The sequence below is a fragment of the Botryllus schlosseri genome, chromosome 14 (assembly GCF_051294905.1).
Source record: "Botryllus schlosseri isolate E-star chromosome 14, Bs_hap1, whole genome shotgun sequence".
NCBI classification, from domain to species: domain Eukaryota; kingdom Metazoa; phylum Chordata; class Ascidiacea; order Stolidobranchia; family Styelidae; genus Botryllus; species Botryllus schlosseri.
Window position 1 is genome coordinate 22,629,436 of NC_137249.1, and position 15,653 is coordinate 22,645,088.

At 44.4% G+C, this 15,653-nt stretch overlaps 2 protein-coding genes across 2 annotated transcripts; both read right to left on the reverse strand.

Moving 5' to 3' along the window:
- Positions 1 to 263: 263 nt before the first annotated feature.
- On the reverse strand, positions 264 to 11,693 carry LOC145456509 (nucleoprotein TPR-like). The gene is made up of 5 exons (XM_080334635.1): positions 6,574 to 11,693; positions 4,216 to 5,214; positions 2,644 to 3,089; positions 1,482 to 1,668; positions 264 to 431 (listed from the first exon to the last, which is right to left on the reverse strand). Exons 1-5 carry the CDS (start codon positions 11,690 to 11,692, stop codon positions 379 to 381), a joined length of 6,804 nt encoding a protein of 2,267 aa, XP_080190761.1. The 5' UTR covers position 11,693; the 3' UTR covers positions 264 to 378.
- Positions 11,694 to 11,725: 32 nt separating this feature from the next.
- Positions 11,726 to 14,136, reverse strand: LOC145456515 (lipase maturation factor 1-like). Its single transcript, XM_080334651.1, has one exon. The coding sequence runs from the start codon at positions 13,974 to 13,976 to the stop codon at positions 12,306 to 12,308; it is 1,671 nt and encodes a 556-aa protein (XP_080190777.1). The 5' UTR covers positions 13,977 to 14,136; the 3' UTR covers positions 11,726 to 12,305.
- Between the last annotated feature and the right edge of the window lie 1,517 nt (positions 14,137 to 15,653).

Genomic DNA, 15,653 nt, shown 5'->3' on the forward strand with positions numbered 1-15,653 from the left:
ATTTCACTAACGCCTAGCCTAGACTGCCGAAAATTACATTTTCACTGGGTCGCTAACCATTTTGTTAAAGTCTCCAAGATAATGTTTTTTCTTGGCGACGCTTCGGGACAAATAACGTAATGGAAAATAACATTGCCACAACCTAAGCCTGCCTAAACTGCAACTATTACACGTAACCTTGTACGTTGCAAAACAACATTCGCCAACACCAACACACAGCCCGGCGTTCTCGGTGAATCTCCATCATTATAACGAGAAGCACATTATAGAAACCCAGTTTATTTAAACGTCTTTTACGTCGATCGACGAACATAGGCATGAACCCCGTGCAGGCAGTGAAATCATAGGGATGGCCAAGCATGACGAAACAGAATCACATCATTGGTTGGACGTAGATGGAGAGGTGCCGCCTTTGCCTCTAGACCGGCCTCCTGTAAACAATCGCAAAGAGTCAAATATCAAACTGACAATCACCTGTAGCTAGCGCCCGACCAATATTGGATTTTCAAGCCAATACTGAAAAAGCCAACACCTTGAGCTAGGCAAAATTGAGTAGGCCTTCCTGAACGATTTGATTTTGAATTGCGTATCACGCTTCGAGTTGTTTATCAGAGTATCTGTCATGATGATGCTACAACAGTATGAATAATGTGAAAAGTTCAAATATTTACCCTTCATCTGATCACAAAGAATATAAATGCCAGTACTACAACGCGTTGGAACTTTGGATTTTCAAGTATTCGGCAATATTCAAGTGATAGGCTACTGATCTTTTTTATTACCGTTTGAAAACATAATATTCACTCAAAAATTGCTTCAAAATCCTGAAACTACAAATCAAATTTCACGATCACATCATTTCAAAATACTAAAATTCGGTAGAAGATCTGCTATTACGTCACATTGCACATCCACGATGATAAAACGAGACCTGTAGATGATTCTTGACTGAAAATTGTGACCAATAGATCAAAAGGTCATAGCTTTCGTAGCCTATTACGCTATCTAAGCAAGTCGTTGTGGCCACCATTGGCATTCTGTTGCCCCTTGATGTAGAGTTAGTTACACCTTGGCTACCTATATCCATGCCATTGTTGTTAATTGAATGTGGCAAGTAACAGTGATGATATACGACCCAACGCTGTAACACCAAAGAATTGCTTGGTGACTAGACATCTCTATAACTACGGCGCATTAATCATTATGTTTATGTTGGTGTTTATCTGTTCCAATAACCAAAGGTAAATCCAACTCTACTTTAATAAATATTTTATTAACCGATAATTACAATAATTGATCGGGCTCTAACCGAAGGATTGCTCGGTGACTAGACATCTCTATAACTACGGCACATTACTCACTATATTTATGTTAGTGTTTATCTGTTCCAATAACCAAAGGTAAATCCAACGCTACTTTACTAAATATTTTATTAACTGATAATTATAATAATTGATCGGGCTTTAACCCTAACACATTACCTATGAGCTTGATCCTCCTTCCTTTTGTGCTCTGCAAGTAACTGACCGCTCCCTGCGTTTCGCTCTGAGTGGCGCCTGACCCGGTGGGCACTTCTGAAGCGGGGCCTGTCGGTACGTTCATATCGCCAGAGCCGGTGTCATCTTCCTCTTCTGCGTCTTCCTCCATTATGCTACTGCTTACGGCCGCCTTAGGATAGATGAGAAAGTCATAAAAAGCTTTCTCGAGCTATAAGCAGGCATGGCCACAATGACTCGGGTAGTGCGAGATAACTAGTTCGAGTACTGAAATTGCACATTGCATGCCACTATGAGTTAAATTATATTAACGAGAATTAGAGTTTCGCTACTATATTCACTGCAATAAATTGGCCCGAATAGGGTTGCCATTCTATTCCAGTTAAGAATAAATCAACATGTCATAATTAGGGTGATTATTTTTGAAATTTATCAACATTGTATCGTTAGTTTTACCGAAGTAAAATTTTTTTGTAAAACTGCATTTCGTTGGTGTCGTAGTGGTTGCACTGTCGGTGAACTTATTCGACATTTTTCACCTTGTAGCCTACTTAACAGGCCTACCGCTGTAGGTGACCCATACCCATTGTCTACTCATTTTCAATCATAAACCATCGAATGAAACAAATAAGTTGACATGGGGTGACGATCAACACACGTAAAACCAAGTGAAATTTCCGGTAGGCCTGAATTTTTTTTTACAAGCTCACGGCAATATCTGAATCCGAAACGTGACCGAGTGGGGAGATTGGTTCTTATGGCACACTTGTTCTCAATGTATGGGTGGTTCGCAAGATGTCACCATAACTCAGATTTGGGTTGCAGTCAAAAAAGTGCGATGTAGACAAGCAATAAGTGTATTACTAGCACTTCAGCAGCATAACCTGAGCTTCAATGGTGCCAGGTGCTACTTCGTAAGGACAGAAAGCTCCAACCAGAAATGTAAAAAAGTACTCCAACTCCAACATGGTGTGCAACAATAACCGATTTAAACACTGGAGAGCAAAAGTTTGTCAAAATAAAGTTTTTGACGGTCAAAAAATGATTTAAATACATTTTCAGTTTCTAGTGCAAAATCTGGCGTTTTTTATGTAAAAAATAATCGCCCTAGTAATAACAAACTACCGCCATGTCAATACGTACTCACCGAATCAGGCTGCCCGGATTGTGCTTGCTCCAATGCCACATGAGTCACAGAAGTGACCGCCGCCGGGGCAACAGGGGTGGTCGGTACGCTCCTAGCCGCGTCGCTAAAGTCCATTATCGTATTATCCACCGAACATATCCCGCTTTGCGGCTGCAAGGACTGCGAAGGCACGTCCTCAAATCGAAACCGTATCGGCACGCTACCGGCCGGGACATGCGGCGAATTGATGGCCTGGTAGTCGTCGTGACGCCTGGTCGGCAGCGTGGGGGTGCAAGGGACTATGCCGTCTCCGTCGTCTGCCACCGCGGGTACCAGACCAGGGGTTAGAGGGGCCGGACGGGTCATGGTTCGGGTCCTGACGATATCGGTCGGGGTCGGGTGCAGAGGCGCGAGGACAGGGCGGGATTGGACGTACGGGTTCTGCGGGATTGCCTCCATCACGATCGCTGAAAAATGAACAACATATCTTGGACCTAGTACTTCATTTCATTTTTTCATCGATATTTGCGATTGCGGACCAGCGACTCGTTTTCTAATATTCTGTATAACAGTTCTTTTCAAACAGTGGGCTGATATACACTTGTACGAATGAAACTTGGGCATATTCTTGCATCTTCTGGTGGGGAATAATTCCTATAAACTTATCAGGACATTATGTACAGTGGCTCCCTGACTTTTGTCGGCGCATTTGCAAATTGTAGCTTTTACGATAATGTTGTCTCGCATCAGCCGAAGTGAATTCATATTTGCGCTATATCACTATTGACACGATCAAAAGTAGTATTCGTGTTGATGATGCACTTGATGGCATAATTCGGGGCGCTTTAGAGCGACAAGTTGCGTCTAAATGCTCTGAAATATTCAGCAGCTAGCCGAGTCATTGATAAGCCGGTATCCTATTTCTTGGACATTGGAATAAAGGTGTAAATTCTCTTCAGTTACTTTTTCTGCCATAATTTTCGATAGGTTTATGAGGATGAAATTAAAATACAAAGCGGGATGGTTCTCAACGAGGCCGAAAAGCACTGCTGTATAATATATCAGGCAACTATGGCCGGAGTTGGTTAGTAGTAAAGTGATGTCTTCTCGAAAGTAAGCGACTCCTAGTAGTTTTCAAGTTTGAGAACTGAGCAATTCTCATCTAATTTGGAAAAAACTGTAGCTACAATTCTAATGCCAGTCTAATTTAGAAAAAACTGTATAGCTCTAATATAAATTATGTGATTAATGATGGCGGAGCCATGGCGCAGAGGTGGCTGGAATCGGAGAACATGGCGCTCGACAATGGAGACTGATCTAGCGCAACGCGGGCTTTCGCTTGAAGACGCCCACGACCGCCCACGTTGGAGACGCTTAACACGAGCCCAAAACTGATTATCTTATGTTCTTTTTGTCTCCTGTTTTCTTTTGCCCTTTTTTTTATTTTATCTAATTGAAAAGTCGATATATATATATAATATAAATTATAATATAATTCGAAAATATAACTGTGTAGCTATAATCCTAATTCCGATCTAATTTGGATAAACCTGGGTAGGTATAATTCTAATTGTAATCAAAAACACAAATTACCTTCGCCACTATCACCCATTTCTTGCCCCTCCACCGCCTCAAAAATCTCTGGCTGGTCCTGCTCCATATTCGGATACTCGGACCGAGAGCCTTCGTCATCGCTAGACAGCACGATCACTTCCTCCGCTCCAGACGAGGTGGGCACAGACTGATTCACAGAGCCAGCCACAACCGACGAAGTACCCACCGCGTCATCGTGCCGGGGCAGCGTACTTTGCGTGTCCGCGGCTTGTAGTTGAGACTCGGACGAACTGCCAGCCTCCGACGATTGAGTCGCGGGCGCGTTGTTGCTTTCCGCTGTTTCCACAGACAACAGGACTACGGCAGCGGACGATTGATCCGGGGCACTGCGCTGGCGCTTTGAAATCGGCGGGACATCGATTTGCGCATCACTAGAGCTGGCAGGAGTCTCATCCGGGGCAAGGTTTGTTTCGACTACATCGTCGTAGGTGCGTTTTTGTGCAGTTTGAGCCTGTCTAGATAAAACTACAGGTATAGAGGACCGGGACACTGACGCGTCACCGCTGCTGGTTGCCGATTGCGTAGGTACGTCTTCAGACTCGCCAGGACCTGATTTACCCGGGGCAGAACTAGCTGGTGAGGGAAGGCTATCATCAGCCTGGGACGTTTGATCATCAGAAGAGGACACAATAGCCAGGTCACTCTCGGATACCTCTTCAGCCGGGGCGACAGTAACCACAGATGACGACGCAGCTTGGACTACGTCGGTGGAACTGCTCATTCGTGTCGGACCACCTCTAGACACGGACGCATCTGCCTGGGACGGGTCTGCGTTGCTGGAAGTCGACGGGGTGGATGATGAGATGGGAGTGGAGCTGACCACTGGCGGGTGTCGGGCAGATGAGGGGGTCATGGGGTGAACGAAGGCTCGTGTGACCGAGCCAGCGCTAGGGCCGGCCCCGGCGAGAGTACTGGAGTGGTGGCTCGAAGATGGGGTGTGAGTCGCAGGCCGGCTGGAGACCACGTCCGAGGAAGAACCTGTAAAGGTGGTAATGGGTCAGAAACGATATAGAGCGGGGGTTCTAACTAGGATGGGTAAAAAAATGAATGAGTAGAATTTCACTCGTTATCATAAAAGTTTCTGAACGATGTGTAAAATATGTACCTTTTATGCGACCACAAGGAATAGGTTACAATACCAGTTCAACATCACAATCAAGATAATTTAGTATTTTTCCATCATTGGACTTACGACTAAGTGAAAATGTTGCGAGTTGATTTAACGTGTGTAGCGTTGCGCTACATGATTCATGTTCTGCGATACGGCTAAAGTTTAAAGGTCGAAACCCCCTCCTTTAGAAACGCGAAACCCCCTCCTTTAACGCGAAACCCCGACCTTTTCAAATAACCGCTCTGACGCTAATACTCGGTTGCAATTCAATAAGTCGTATTATCAGTATTGCGCGCGGCCAATTAACGAAAGGCGTGTTGCCAGTTTGTGAGATTCGTCTGTGCGTACATTGTGCATTGCACTGCACAATGTAACACGACACGATCTCCTGCTGAGATCATTGTGAAATCAGGTCATTCAATGTCGCGCATTCGGCAATCGTTGCTAGCCTGATTTACCGCGTCTCCAACAAGCCTAATTCCGCTGGCTTGAATAATCGCATCTTCAATAGGCCCTGGCCCCTGTGCGCACGATAACGTCGCTCGCCTACACAATCACATCTGCAATAGGCCTAGTACTCAAGATATTGCTAGCCAAACTACCACGTCTTGGGCCTACCATGCTTTGGCTCCTATTCCTCGATGGCTTGGATAAAATGCTATTAAATATATGCTGATTAGCGATTTTGATTAAAGAGTGACATCTCGTAACTGAATGACATTGAATGTCCGCAATCATGTGCGAAGCGTGCGTACATGCGTAATTGATTTCAACTAGATTTGAGTTATAGTCCAGTAGGCTTGAGTTATAAAAGAGGTAAGGTTTGAACCACCTGAAATCGGCGTCATTATAGAACATATTTCATAAAAACTCGTACATTTTGACTTGCGCAAATCGTCGCCGAGGCTACGTAAGACGCATTGATAAGAGGGCGTGTTTAATTGTTGGATGTGTGATAAGCGTGCGTATTTCACTGTTCACGACAGATCAGGGAGTCGCTAATCAACAGCACTTCCGGACTCGTCGACAAGCTTATAATACGCCAATAATCGCCAACGCGGGATGTTGTATAATCGTTATTTACACAGTGCATGTACTTAACCCTAATGAATTGATGCTACATTACAAAATTCGAAAAAAATCAAGACCCCCCCTTATTTTTCGGCTGGCTACGCGCCTGAGCGTCGAGGTCGCATAAAAGGCTATAAAACAAAATGCACACCCACCTTCCTGCGCATCTTGCTGCGGCTCTGGCATGACCCTGGCCGTGCGTGTCACTCTCATCGGCGACACCTGGCTGACGCGCTGCGTCGACATCGGCCTGATATTGACCGCCTTCCTCAACTCCACGGATGAGCCCCCGCCCGGTCCCGCGTGTATCTGATGCCCGACCACCGTGCTGACCTTATTCTGCTGCTGTTGCTGCGAGCCGGCCGCCGACACCTGCTTCTGAAGCTCTTCCACTTTAGCCATGAGCTCGGATTTGTGGTCGGACTCTTTCTTCACGGCTTGCTTCAGATTTTCGACGGATTCTTTCAGATTATTCGCCTCTCCTTTGAGCTGATCTCTCTCTGAAACCAGGTCATCTTTTTCTCTCCTCACCTGTTCGATTCTAGTTTTAGCCAGTGTCAGCAATCTCTTTGATTTGTCATCTTTTTCTTGTAGTTGTTTCTTCATGTCGTCGCGTTCCGTTGTAAGCTTACGGACTTCTTGCGCGTTATTGCTGGCGCCTGCTTTCGATTCCTCTTCTGATTTTTTAACAGCCTGCTCCACTTGGCTTTTGAGAGCGTTGTTCTCAGCAGTCGTCACAGACAGGCGAGCCTGCATCTCTTCCTTTTCCTTCGCCAGTTTGGTCATGGACGCTTCCAAAGCCGAAACCTTTGCGTTCAATTCTGCTTTCGCTGCCTCGGAAGCGTTGACTTGTTCTTTTAGTGCCGCGTCTGACGCAGTTTCTTCCCCGGGAGCTTGCTGTTTGGCTTCTATCGTCTCCAGTTTACTTTTCAATTCTTCGTACTGGCTCTTGTATCTGCGGCCGACTTTGCGGATTTGCGCGATAGTCTTTGTCTTCTCGTTGACTTCCGCTTGCTTGGCCGTCGCGTCCGCCGTCATCTTTTCGATCTTCTTGCCGTTGTTCGCGTTCTCCAATTTCAGAGCCTCTCCCTGCTGCGTGAGGTTGCGAATCTCTCCTTGGAGATTAGAAATCTCCAATTTCTTCTCCGTGACGTCCTTGTTCAACTGTTCCACGTTACGTGTCAGCCTTTGCTTGTCGCCCATCAGTTTCCGATACTCTTCAGGGTCCTGCCGCTTGGGAGATTGCAACAGCTGTTGAGATCTCTGCTGCCAGCGGCGCACGTCCTGCTCCAAAGCCTTTTTCTCCGCTTCGAGCGTATCTTTTTGCGTCCCTAGCTGCGTGTTTTCCGTGTGTAAGGGCTCTAATTTTTGTTTCGTCTCTTCGAGCTCGGATTTCAATAATTTCAGCTCGGCTTGGAATTTCTCATTTTCCGCGCGTAACATCCTGTTGCTGTCAGTCAGCACGTTGAGGGACTCGACCTTCTTCATCAGAGCCTCGTGCTTGGCAAGTTCCACCGAGGTCGTCTGCGACTTGTGCCTCTCGTCACGTAGCGCTTTTTTCGCTTCGTCCGCTTGTTTCTGCAAGTGAGCCATCTGCTGTTTCAGTCGGTTACTCTCGGTCTCGGCGACTTCAAACTTGACTTCGTACAAGTTCTTTTGCTTCCGCAAGTACCGGACAATGTCCATCAGTTGCTCGTGAGATTTACCGGACGGGTCCTCGGCAGCCGGTCCGCTAACGTTGAGCTTTTCGACGGAATCGGACTCGCGTTTCTGTTGCTGCGCCACCATTTGCGTGCTCAAATTCTCGAGTTCCGTATGCAGCGCGTGCACTTGCCCGTTCAAATCAGAGTTTCTTTCCTTCAGCTCTTCGTTCTCTTTTTCCAAATTCATCCTCTGTTTCTCCCACATTCCCTTGCTCGAATCCAACAAATGCTTGGCTTGCTCCGCCTCGCTTTTGAGCGCGGACGCTTTTTCGTCCTCAAGTCTCGAGCTTTCTTTCAGCTCCATGAGCTGTTTCACGCTCTCCGCATGTAGCAACATTTCTCTTTGATACTTATTTTGCGCGTCCGCGATAAGATGAGCTTGCTCCCGATACTGATTCCTGGCTTCTTGCTCGCTACGACGTAGCTCCTTTTCTTTCTGGAGCAACATGTTCAATTCTTCTTGCAACGAAGTGACCTGGCGCTTCAAATCTGAAGTACGGCGATCTACCTCTCCGAGTAAACTCGTCTTTTTGCTGTTAAGCTCCCGGTTCTCCTCTTCCAAAACAGTGATCTTATGCTCCAACTTGATCTGATGTTCGCTTGCGCTTTTTAGCTTCGCTTCTAAAGCTTCGGATAATTCGCGATTGGCTTCGTTGGATTGCTTCAGAGATTCCTCCACCGCTGCGGCGCAGTCTTTATGCTGTTGCGCCGAACGCTGTTCTCTCTCACACCTGGTTTTTAAAGCCGCGTTTTCATCTTGTAGCGAACGGACCTGTTCTTTTGCGTCTTTCAACGCTTGCACGGTAGCGTCGTCCGGAGATATTTCCACGCCGTGCCCGCTACGAGATATTCTCTCTTCTAAAAGCGCGACTTTGGACACATGGCTCTGATTCTGAATTTTCAACTCCTCCAATTCTTTATGCAGATCCTGACTCTTGGTAACGAGAGACTCCTTTTCGGCGCGTACGTTCTCCAAGCTCTGCTGCGACTTCATCAGCTGCTTCTCCACCATTTGCAGCGAGGACTGCTTCTGCTGCAGGCTCTCGTTGCCCGTCTTGCGCAGAGTCTCGATCTCGCGATTCAGAGCGTCGATACGACTCCTCAGCTCGGACCTCACTTCCAAATCCTCTTTCTCCATGCTCTGCTGGATTTTCTGCAGGTTCGAAAGAAGCACGGACTGTCCGCGTTGGTCCCGTTGTAGAGACGCGTTTTCGGCCCGTACATGCTGTTCGGCGCGACGTAAAATCTCAATCTCGGCCGACAAGTTCTCGATTTTCGTCTGCAGTCCGCTTTTCTGCTGCTGAACAACCATCAAGTCGTTGGATATCCTGCTGTAGTTGAGCTCGTGTTTCTGCACGATGACCAGCAGCTTGGTGTTCTTTTCGCGTATCATGTCGCATTCCTTCCGGACGTTTTCGAAAGTTTCCTTCAGCAAGTCGTACTTTTCATTGGTGAAATCGACATTAGCTTTCAGTTTGGCATTGTCGGCACGAACGTTCGATATCTGAGTACGCAGGTTATCAGTTTGCTCGTTAGCGACCTTCGTATTTTCAATCGTTTCTTTTTTATATTCATCATACTCTTGCTTCAAGATTTGTAACGCTTTCGTTTCACCGTCTGAATTTCCCTGGCTACCGCTGGTATCTCCACTACCCTTTGAAGGTGTAAGAAGGGACGGGCTGCCAATAACTGAGAAAGGAATCGCGCCTTTCGGCTCTTGCGACAAAAGCACACGATACATATCACGTTGTCGCACGATCGCTTCCACATACGTCAACTGCTTTGCCCTTTCTTCTCTCAAATGTTCAAGTTCGTCTTTGGCTTGGTCCAAAGTGTCTGTGAGACGTTTGACTTCGTCGCTATGCATCTCTCTCTCTCTTTTCTCACTTTCCTCACCGAGTTCGCGGACGACACCAAGAAGACGACGGTTTTGCTCCTGTAGCTCATCGATGTTACGGAAAGTCACGAGATGCTCGGAAATCACTTCAGACGAGCTAGACACGTTCGGGTCCGCTTCATCGTTGCTATCCATCAACACTCTCTGTCCGCGACTTTCCTCAAGTTCTTTGAGAAGATACTTGACTTGAGTAGACAGATCTCTTGTTTCGGATTCGAGCCGTTTTTTATCTCGCTCCACTTTTCCTAACCTCCTCAAGGCATCATCAGCCTCTGCTTTCATTTTTTGGCAATCGATGGCGGCAGAATCCATTTGCGCCGTCAGCTGCGTCACAGTCGCCAACGCACGTTCGTAATCTTCCTTTTGCTGCTTCAATATGGGCGCCTTCTCCTGCAGTTCGTGCAGGATATCGTCCATCGTATCGCTAAGCCTCTTGTTTTCGTGCTTGGAAATTTCCAAATCGTCTAATGTCTCCACGTACTTTGTGTAGATTTCCGTGAGAGTCATTCCGGACCGTATAAATTTACTGGCCATCGCCGCCGTAGGGCACAAAGACGCTAATTCTTCTTCGGATAGATTCTGCGGGCCTTGTTTCTTGTGCGCAGTCAACAAGTCGTTCGCCTTTTCCAATTCTTTTTTCTGCATTTCGATCTCGTTTGCCATTTCTTGCGCTTTGCCCTTCCATCCTTCCACCTCCCTTTCGGTATTTTGTTGCGTTTCGGCGGCGTTATTCACTAATTTTTGGAGTTCTTGTACCGCTGACAACAGTTCCTTTGCCTTTTCCTCCTCGTCTTTAGCGGACGCTTTGTAGAGTTCGGCCAGATTTGTCATAGATTGCAGCTCGTTTCTGTAAAGCTCTTCCATCGACTGTCTTTCTTGATCTGCCGCATTCATTTTCTCCAACAACTCGCAGACCTTTTTTTCCAAATTCGAATTGCTGTCGCGAAGATTTTTATTGACATCGCTCAGCTGTTTGATTTCGTTTGTCTTCACTTCCATTTGTGCCCTCAAGGTCACCATCTCGTTATCTGTGTTCATCTTTATTTTATTCAATTCCGCCACTTTCAAATTCAATTCCTCTGAAAGCTTAGCGTTTTGTTGCGTTAACGATTCCTTCTCTTGTTCTAAACGTTTGCTGTTGTACTGCGTGGCGATGCCGGAATTTTGCAGTTCGTCCAGTTTTAATTCCAATTCGTTTTTACCCACGATGGCCACAGAGAGCTTGTCGGATACAGATCTCCACTCCTCTTTCAGTTCTTTTACTTCCAATTCTTTCCTCTCCATCAAATGCTGCATGGAAAGTTTTTCGTCCTTCCAAACATCTTGGGAATGTTTCAAGGCTACAAACTCTGCTTGAGACGTGGCATACATGGACTCCAGTGATTCGATTCGCTCTCGCGACAATTTCAAATTCGAATCCAGTTCTTTCTGTTTCTCGGTGGCCCTGACGCAATTAGTTGTCTCTATGTCCAACTTTGCGGATATGTCGATGATAGTTTTATCCATCTCGTAGCATTTTTGTTCGTAGTCGCCTTTTAGTTTGTCCAATTCCGACTTGAGCGAATCGAGTGCCGATTCCTTCAGCATCAATTCTTTTCCGAATTTGGACTTCACATCTTCAGACAGTTGCGTCACCTCCTCTTCGGAGAGGATTTGCGATAAATCAACAGACATGACTTTAAAACAGTATTGTGTGCGGAGTTATCATCTAAAACAATGCACAATGATTATACCGGTATGAAACTCCTCGTTGGTGGACTGTGAATAAAATATAATGGACGTATGCCGGTATAGATACACACTCGAACGTACATAGCCTACCCAACACAGAGACCCACAAATGAAAATGAAATCAAATAGCCTACAAGGCTTCTACACCAATGTACCAGTTGCAAAAGCATCCCATATAAAGACATGTACCATCAGTTATGGGCAATAAAAAGTGAGAATATATTTTCATGTTATAGTAGTCACAATGTGGTGTCAAGTATTTTGTAATAAGAGTACTTTGGCAGGAAAAATGAGCAGAAAAGTTGAGCACAATAAAATAACCCAGAATGATTAATCAACACCTCCAAGCAACCATATCAAGATAAAATAACTTAAAGTTATCATTAACATCAAAGTATGCACAGAAAGAGTCTGAATAGGATATTAGATTCTCACACCCACACACCAAAACTACCGCTATGATGGCAGTTAACTAATACCAACTGATTGAACATGTTGTAATCAAATGCTACAATTACTGCTCGTTCAATTTGCCATTGTGATTATATACTGCATACTAGGTGGGTTCAAAACCTCTTGATGTCAAATACTCGCGTAACATTTCTAGGTTCACTGGGCGCAAATATGGTCCTATCCTACGCCTGGTCCACCATTTACCGGCCAAGGCCTCTTCGGATCCCAACTTTGTGTACTCATATTTGTAATGTTGAGCCCGGATATATTTTGGGGGGCTTGTGTCATGGAAAGGATTTTTTGCTAGCAGAGCTAAAATCTCCTCATCATTTAGAAGCAACTTTGCGATAAACCGGACAAACCATGGGTTACTTTCTGCATTCTGAAATGCGGCAAACCACATCAGCCAATCTAAACGATAATGGTAGGGAGATATGAGACAAGGCCTACGTGAAGTATTACCTGGCTTGCAGTAAAACTCGTACTCCAGCCATTCCGTATTACCAGCATATGGGTCACCATTAGTGCCTTCAATTATGACTTCCGTCCTAGTCTTTGTAACACTTCCAAAGGCCCCATACGTGTTTACGATTCTCAGAGGGGAAAAGGAGCGATTCATCACTTGACCAGGTGATAGCATATTCAACACAACCGGCACACTTAAATATGAAATAAGGCAGAAAAGCGAGAAACTTAAAACAGATCTCGGCATAAAAGAAGATCTCGTCTTTCTTTTTCGACTCTCTAGCTTATTCAAGTGTATCAACCGCTGAATATCCTGCTTAGAGCTTTCGGAAAATATGCATTGAAAGAATCTGTCATCGAAACAACAGATTGACGGTAGAATTGTTAACCAATTCAGAAAACTCAAGTTTCCGCTCAAAATAAGGATGATTTGAAATATAATTTGGACACAGCCAGCAAATATCCGAGCCTTTCTGGGATAGAACAGTAGAAACGGTATTAGAAGCTCGACAATGTGATTGCCAAACGTTTCTAATTTATGAAGAAATTCTGGTGATTGGTGCATATAGTAACTCAATGGGTTTGGAACCGGCTGTGTTTGATAATGATGATTCATGCAAGTTAGATCCCGCCAGCATCTGTCGCCTCGTATTTTTATCAGTCCTGCACCAAGCATGATGCGGAATATAAGCCAACGATAGCATATAATGACAACAATCGAGGGTGGCGAATGCCTCGGGAAACTTGATATTGCAAATAACGGACAGAAAAATATAGCTAAAAATCCAGTCTCAAGCAGTTGAGATTCCCATCCAAATGAGTACCAATTCTGCCCGACATTGACAATCGAGTGATAGAGTATCCATAGACTCGTCATCATAATAGCGTTTGCAGCTCCAGTAATTAATACATACAACGACAATACTATACCCATGCTTGCAAATGCATCAAAGTAAAAATTCAAATGATCCAAATTCACAAACCATAGTAAAGTGGGGCAATTGTACAACACAGTCGAAAGAGAACTCTCGCCAAAGTATTCCTTGTATTGCTTCATAATATTCGTTGCAGGAAGAATTCCTTTTTGTCCGATCAACGCTTTGTTTTGATTCAATGCTACAAGGAAAGCCACGAAGTATATAAGGCCAAGACTTCTGAGGAACACGACACGGGTGAGCCAATATGTTGTCTCGCTTTTCCATCGATTAGACGGCGTTTCAGGTTCAAATATTTCGTCATCGGATTCTTCAGTTATCTCCGATTTTTTCAACTTCCACCTCCGTCTCAGTCCGACCACCCCGTCACTCATTTTGATTTTGTAAACAATCCACTCAGGCAAAATAGCATGTGCAGATCTTCAAAGAGTATAGGGTAAAGTCGAGGCCAGTTATGCATTTGACCGACCGTATCACAAATCACTCAACATTTATCAAGATACCGTAATCATAAAACCATCTTGATCCGAAAATATGCAATTTCGAGTTACAGCGGTGCCGCCAGCGAAGATCGAATCGCGCAATCGTGCGAAACAAGATATGGCTCAATTTGCTTTCGCGCTAATGAGCTTTCATAATAATAATAATAATCGTTGAGTTATATTTTTCATCTGAACAAGTCACACACAATGTACAATGCGATAAGACACAAAGCGATGTCATGAACAGATAGGAGGATGTCAAACGACACGCATCAGTAGCAGAGGTGGTCAGTAACGAAGTACTTATACTTTTTCGAAGTACCCAAGTAGTTTTACTCTACTTCTGGTACTTACTCAAGTAGATCTGATTTTCTCTACTTCTACTTCTACTTAACAATATTTTGTGATCTACTTACTTACTCTTCGCTATTTTCAGTTTGTCAAGTAGAAGTAGTTTAATCCCCCAATACGAAGATTAGCCTGAGGAATTTGGGGGCTGTTTATATATAGTATCAACATTTAATATTCATAAAAGTCAAGCAAAGCCCAGAAATTTTGTTGCGCTTCGCAAACAGTAATTATATGGAGTGAGAAATATGTTTTCATGAAGTATCAATGAATATTATTTAGGTACCGGATTGGTTGATTCCACTCACACCACTAATATTTCATCACAGGCAAATTCCATTATAATTTAGCAAGGGCTGTAATCAATGATATATATATGTATGTATATATATCATTGGCTGTAATGCATACCCTCAGAATTGTACAATATTTCCAAATGTTGTTCTTGTATGAATTCTAAGTGGATTACAAAAAACAAAATTGAAAAATTTCCAACGGTTTAAAACAGTGGTTCCCGACGGGGGCGATATCGCCCACAAAGGGGGCGACAGGGGGCGAAAATAGCGAAGGGGGCGATAGGGGGGCGATGACGCGTAAAAACGGCTATATTGAAGTCAAGTCGGAGAAATGACCTTTTTTTTTTTTTAGTCAACCCACGGAAATTTCGTTGCAAAAGTGCGCAAAATTCGACAATGAGCTGGAAAGTTGACCTTTTTCTTTTTTTTGAGTCAACCCACCGATGATTACAGTTTGTATACCGATTTTTCGGTACACAAAATCTGGGGGGGCGATGATCGGCGTCGACCTTGAAAAGGGGGCGATGAGTCGAAAAAGGTTGGGAACCACTGGTTTAAAAGATGATGCGATTCAAAACTCTCTTGTCATTAGGTGGCGCTGCAGCTGCATGCAAAAATCTTTAAAATCGATATTTTTTGCTTAAATTGATGGTGGAGAACCAATTAAAATGTCTAATTATACATTTCTGGGTTGAGTTGAGAGCAAAAAAGTTGATTTTTCCCAATTCCTTGGCCCCAAAATTGTAGAATTAGACATTTTAATTGGTTCTTCAACATCAATTTAAGCAAAAAATATCGATTTTGAAGATTTTTGCATGCAGCGCCACCTAGTGACAAGAGAATTTAGAATCGAATTATCTTTTGAACCGTTGGAAATTTTTCAATTTTGTTTTTTGTAATCCACTTAGAATTCATAAATGAACAA

Bases quoted from the DNA above. Each gene is read 5' to 3' on its own strand.
- LOC145456509 (XM_080334635.1), bottom strand. From the start codon at position 11,692: ATGTCTGTTGATTTATCGCAAATCCTCTCCGAAGAGGAGGTGACGCAA. The intron at 5,215-6,573 runs GTGGGTGTGCAT...CCACCTTTACAG, and splicing joins GCAGCAAGATGCGCAGGAAG to GTTCTTCCTCGGACGTGGTC. The intron at 432-1,481 runs GTAATGTGTTAG...GATTGTTTACAG, and splicing joins AAGGAGGATCAAGCTCATAG to GAGGCCGGTCTAGAGGCAAA.
- LOC145456515 (XM_080334651.1), bottom strand. From the start codon at position 13,976: ATGAGTGACGGGGTGGTCGGACTGAGACGGAGGTGGAAGTTGAAAAAA.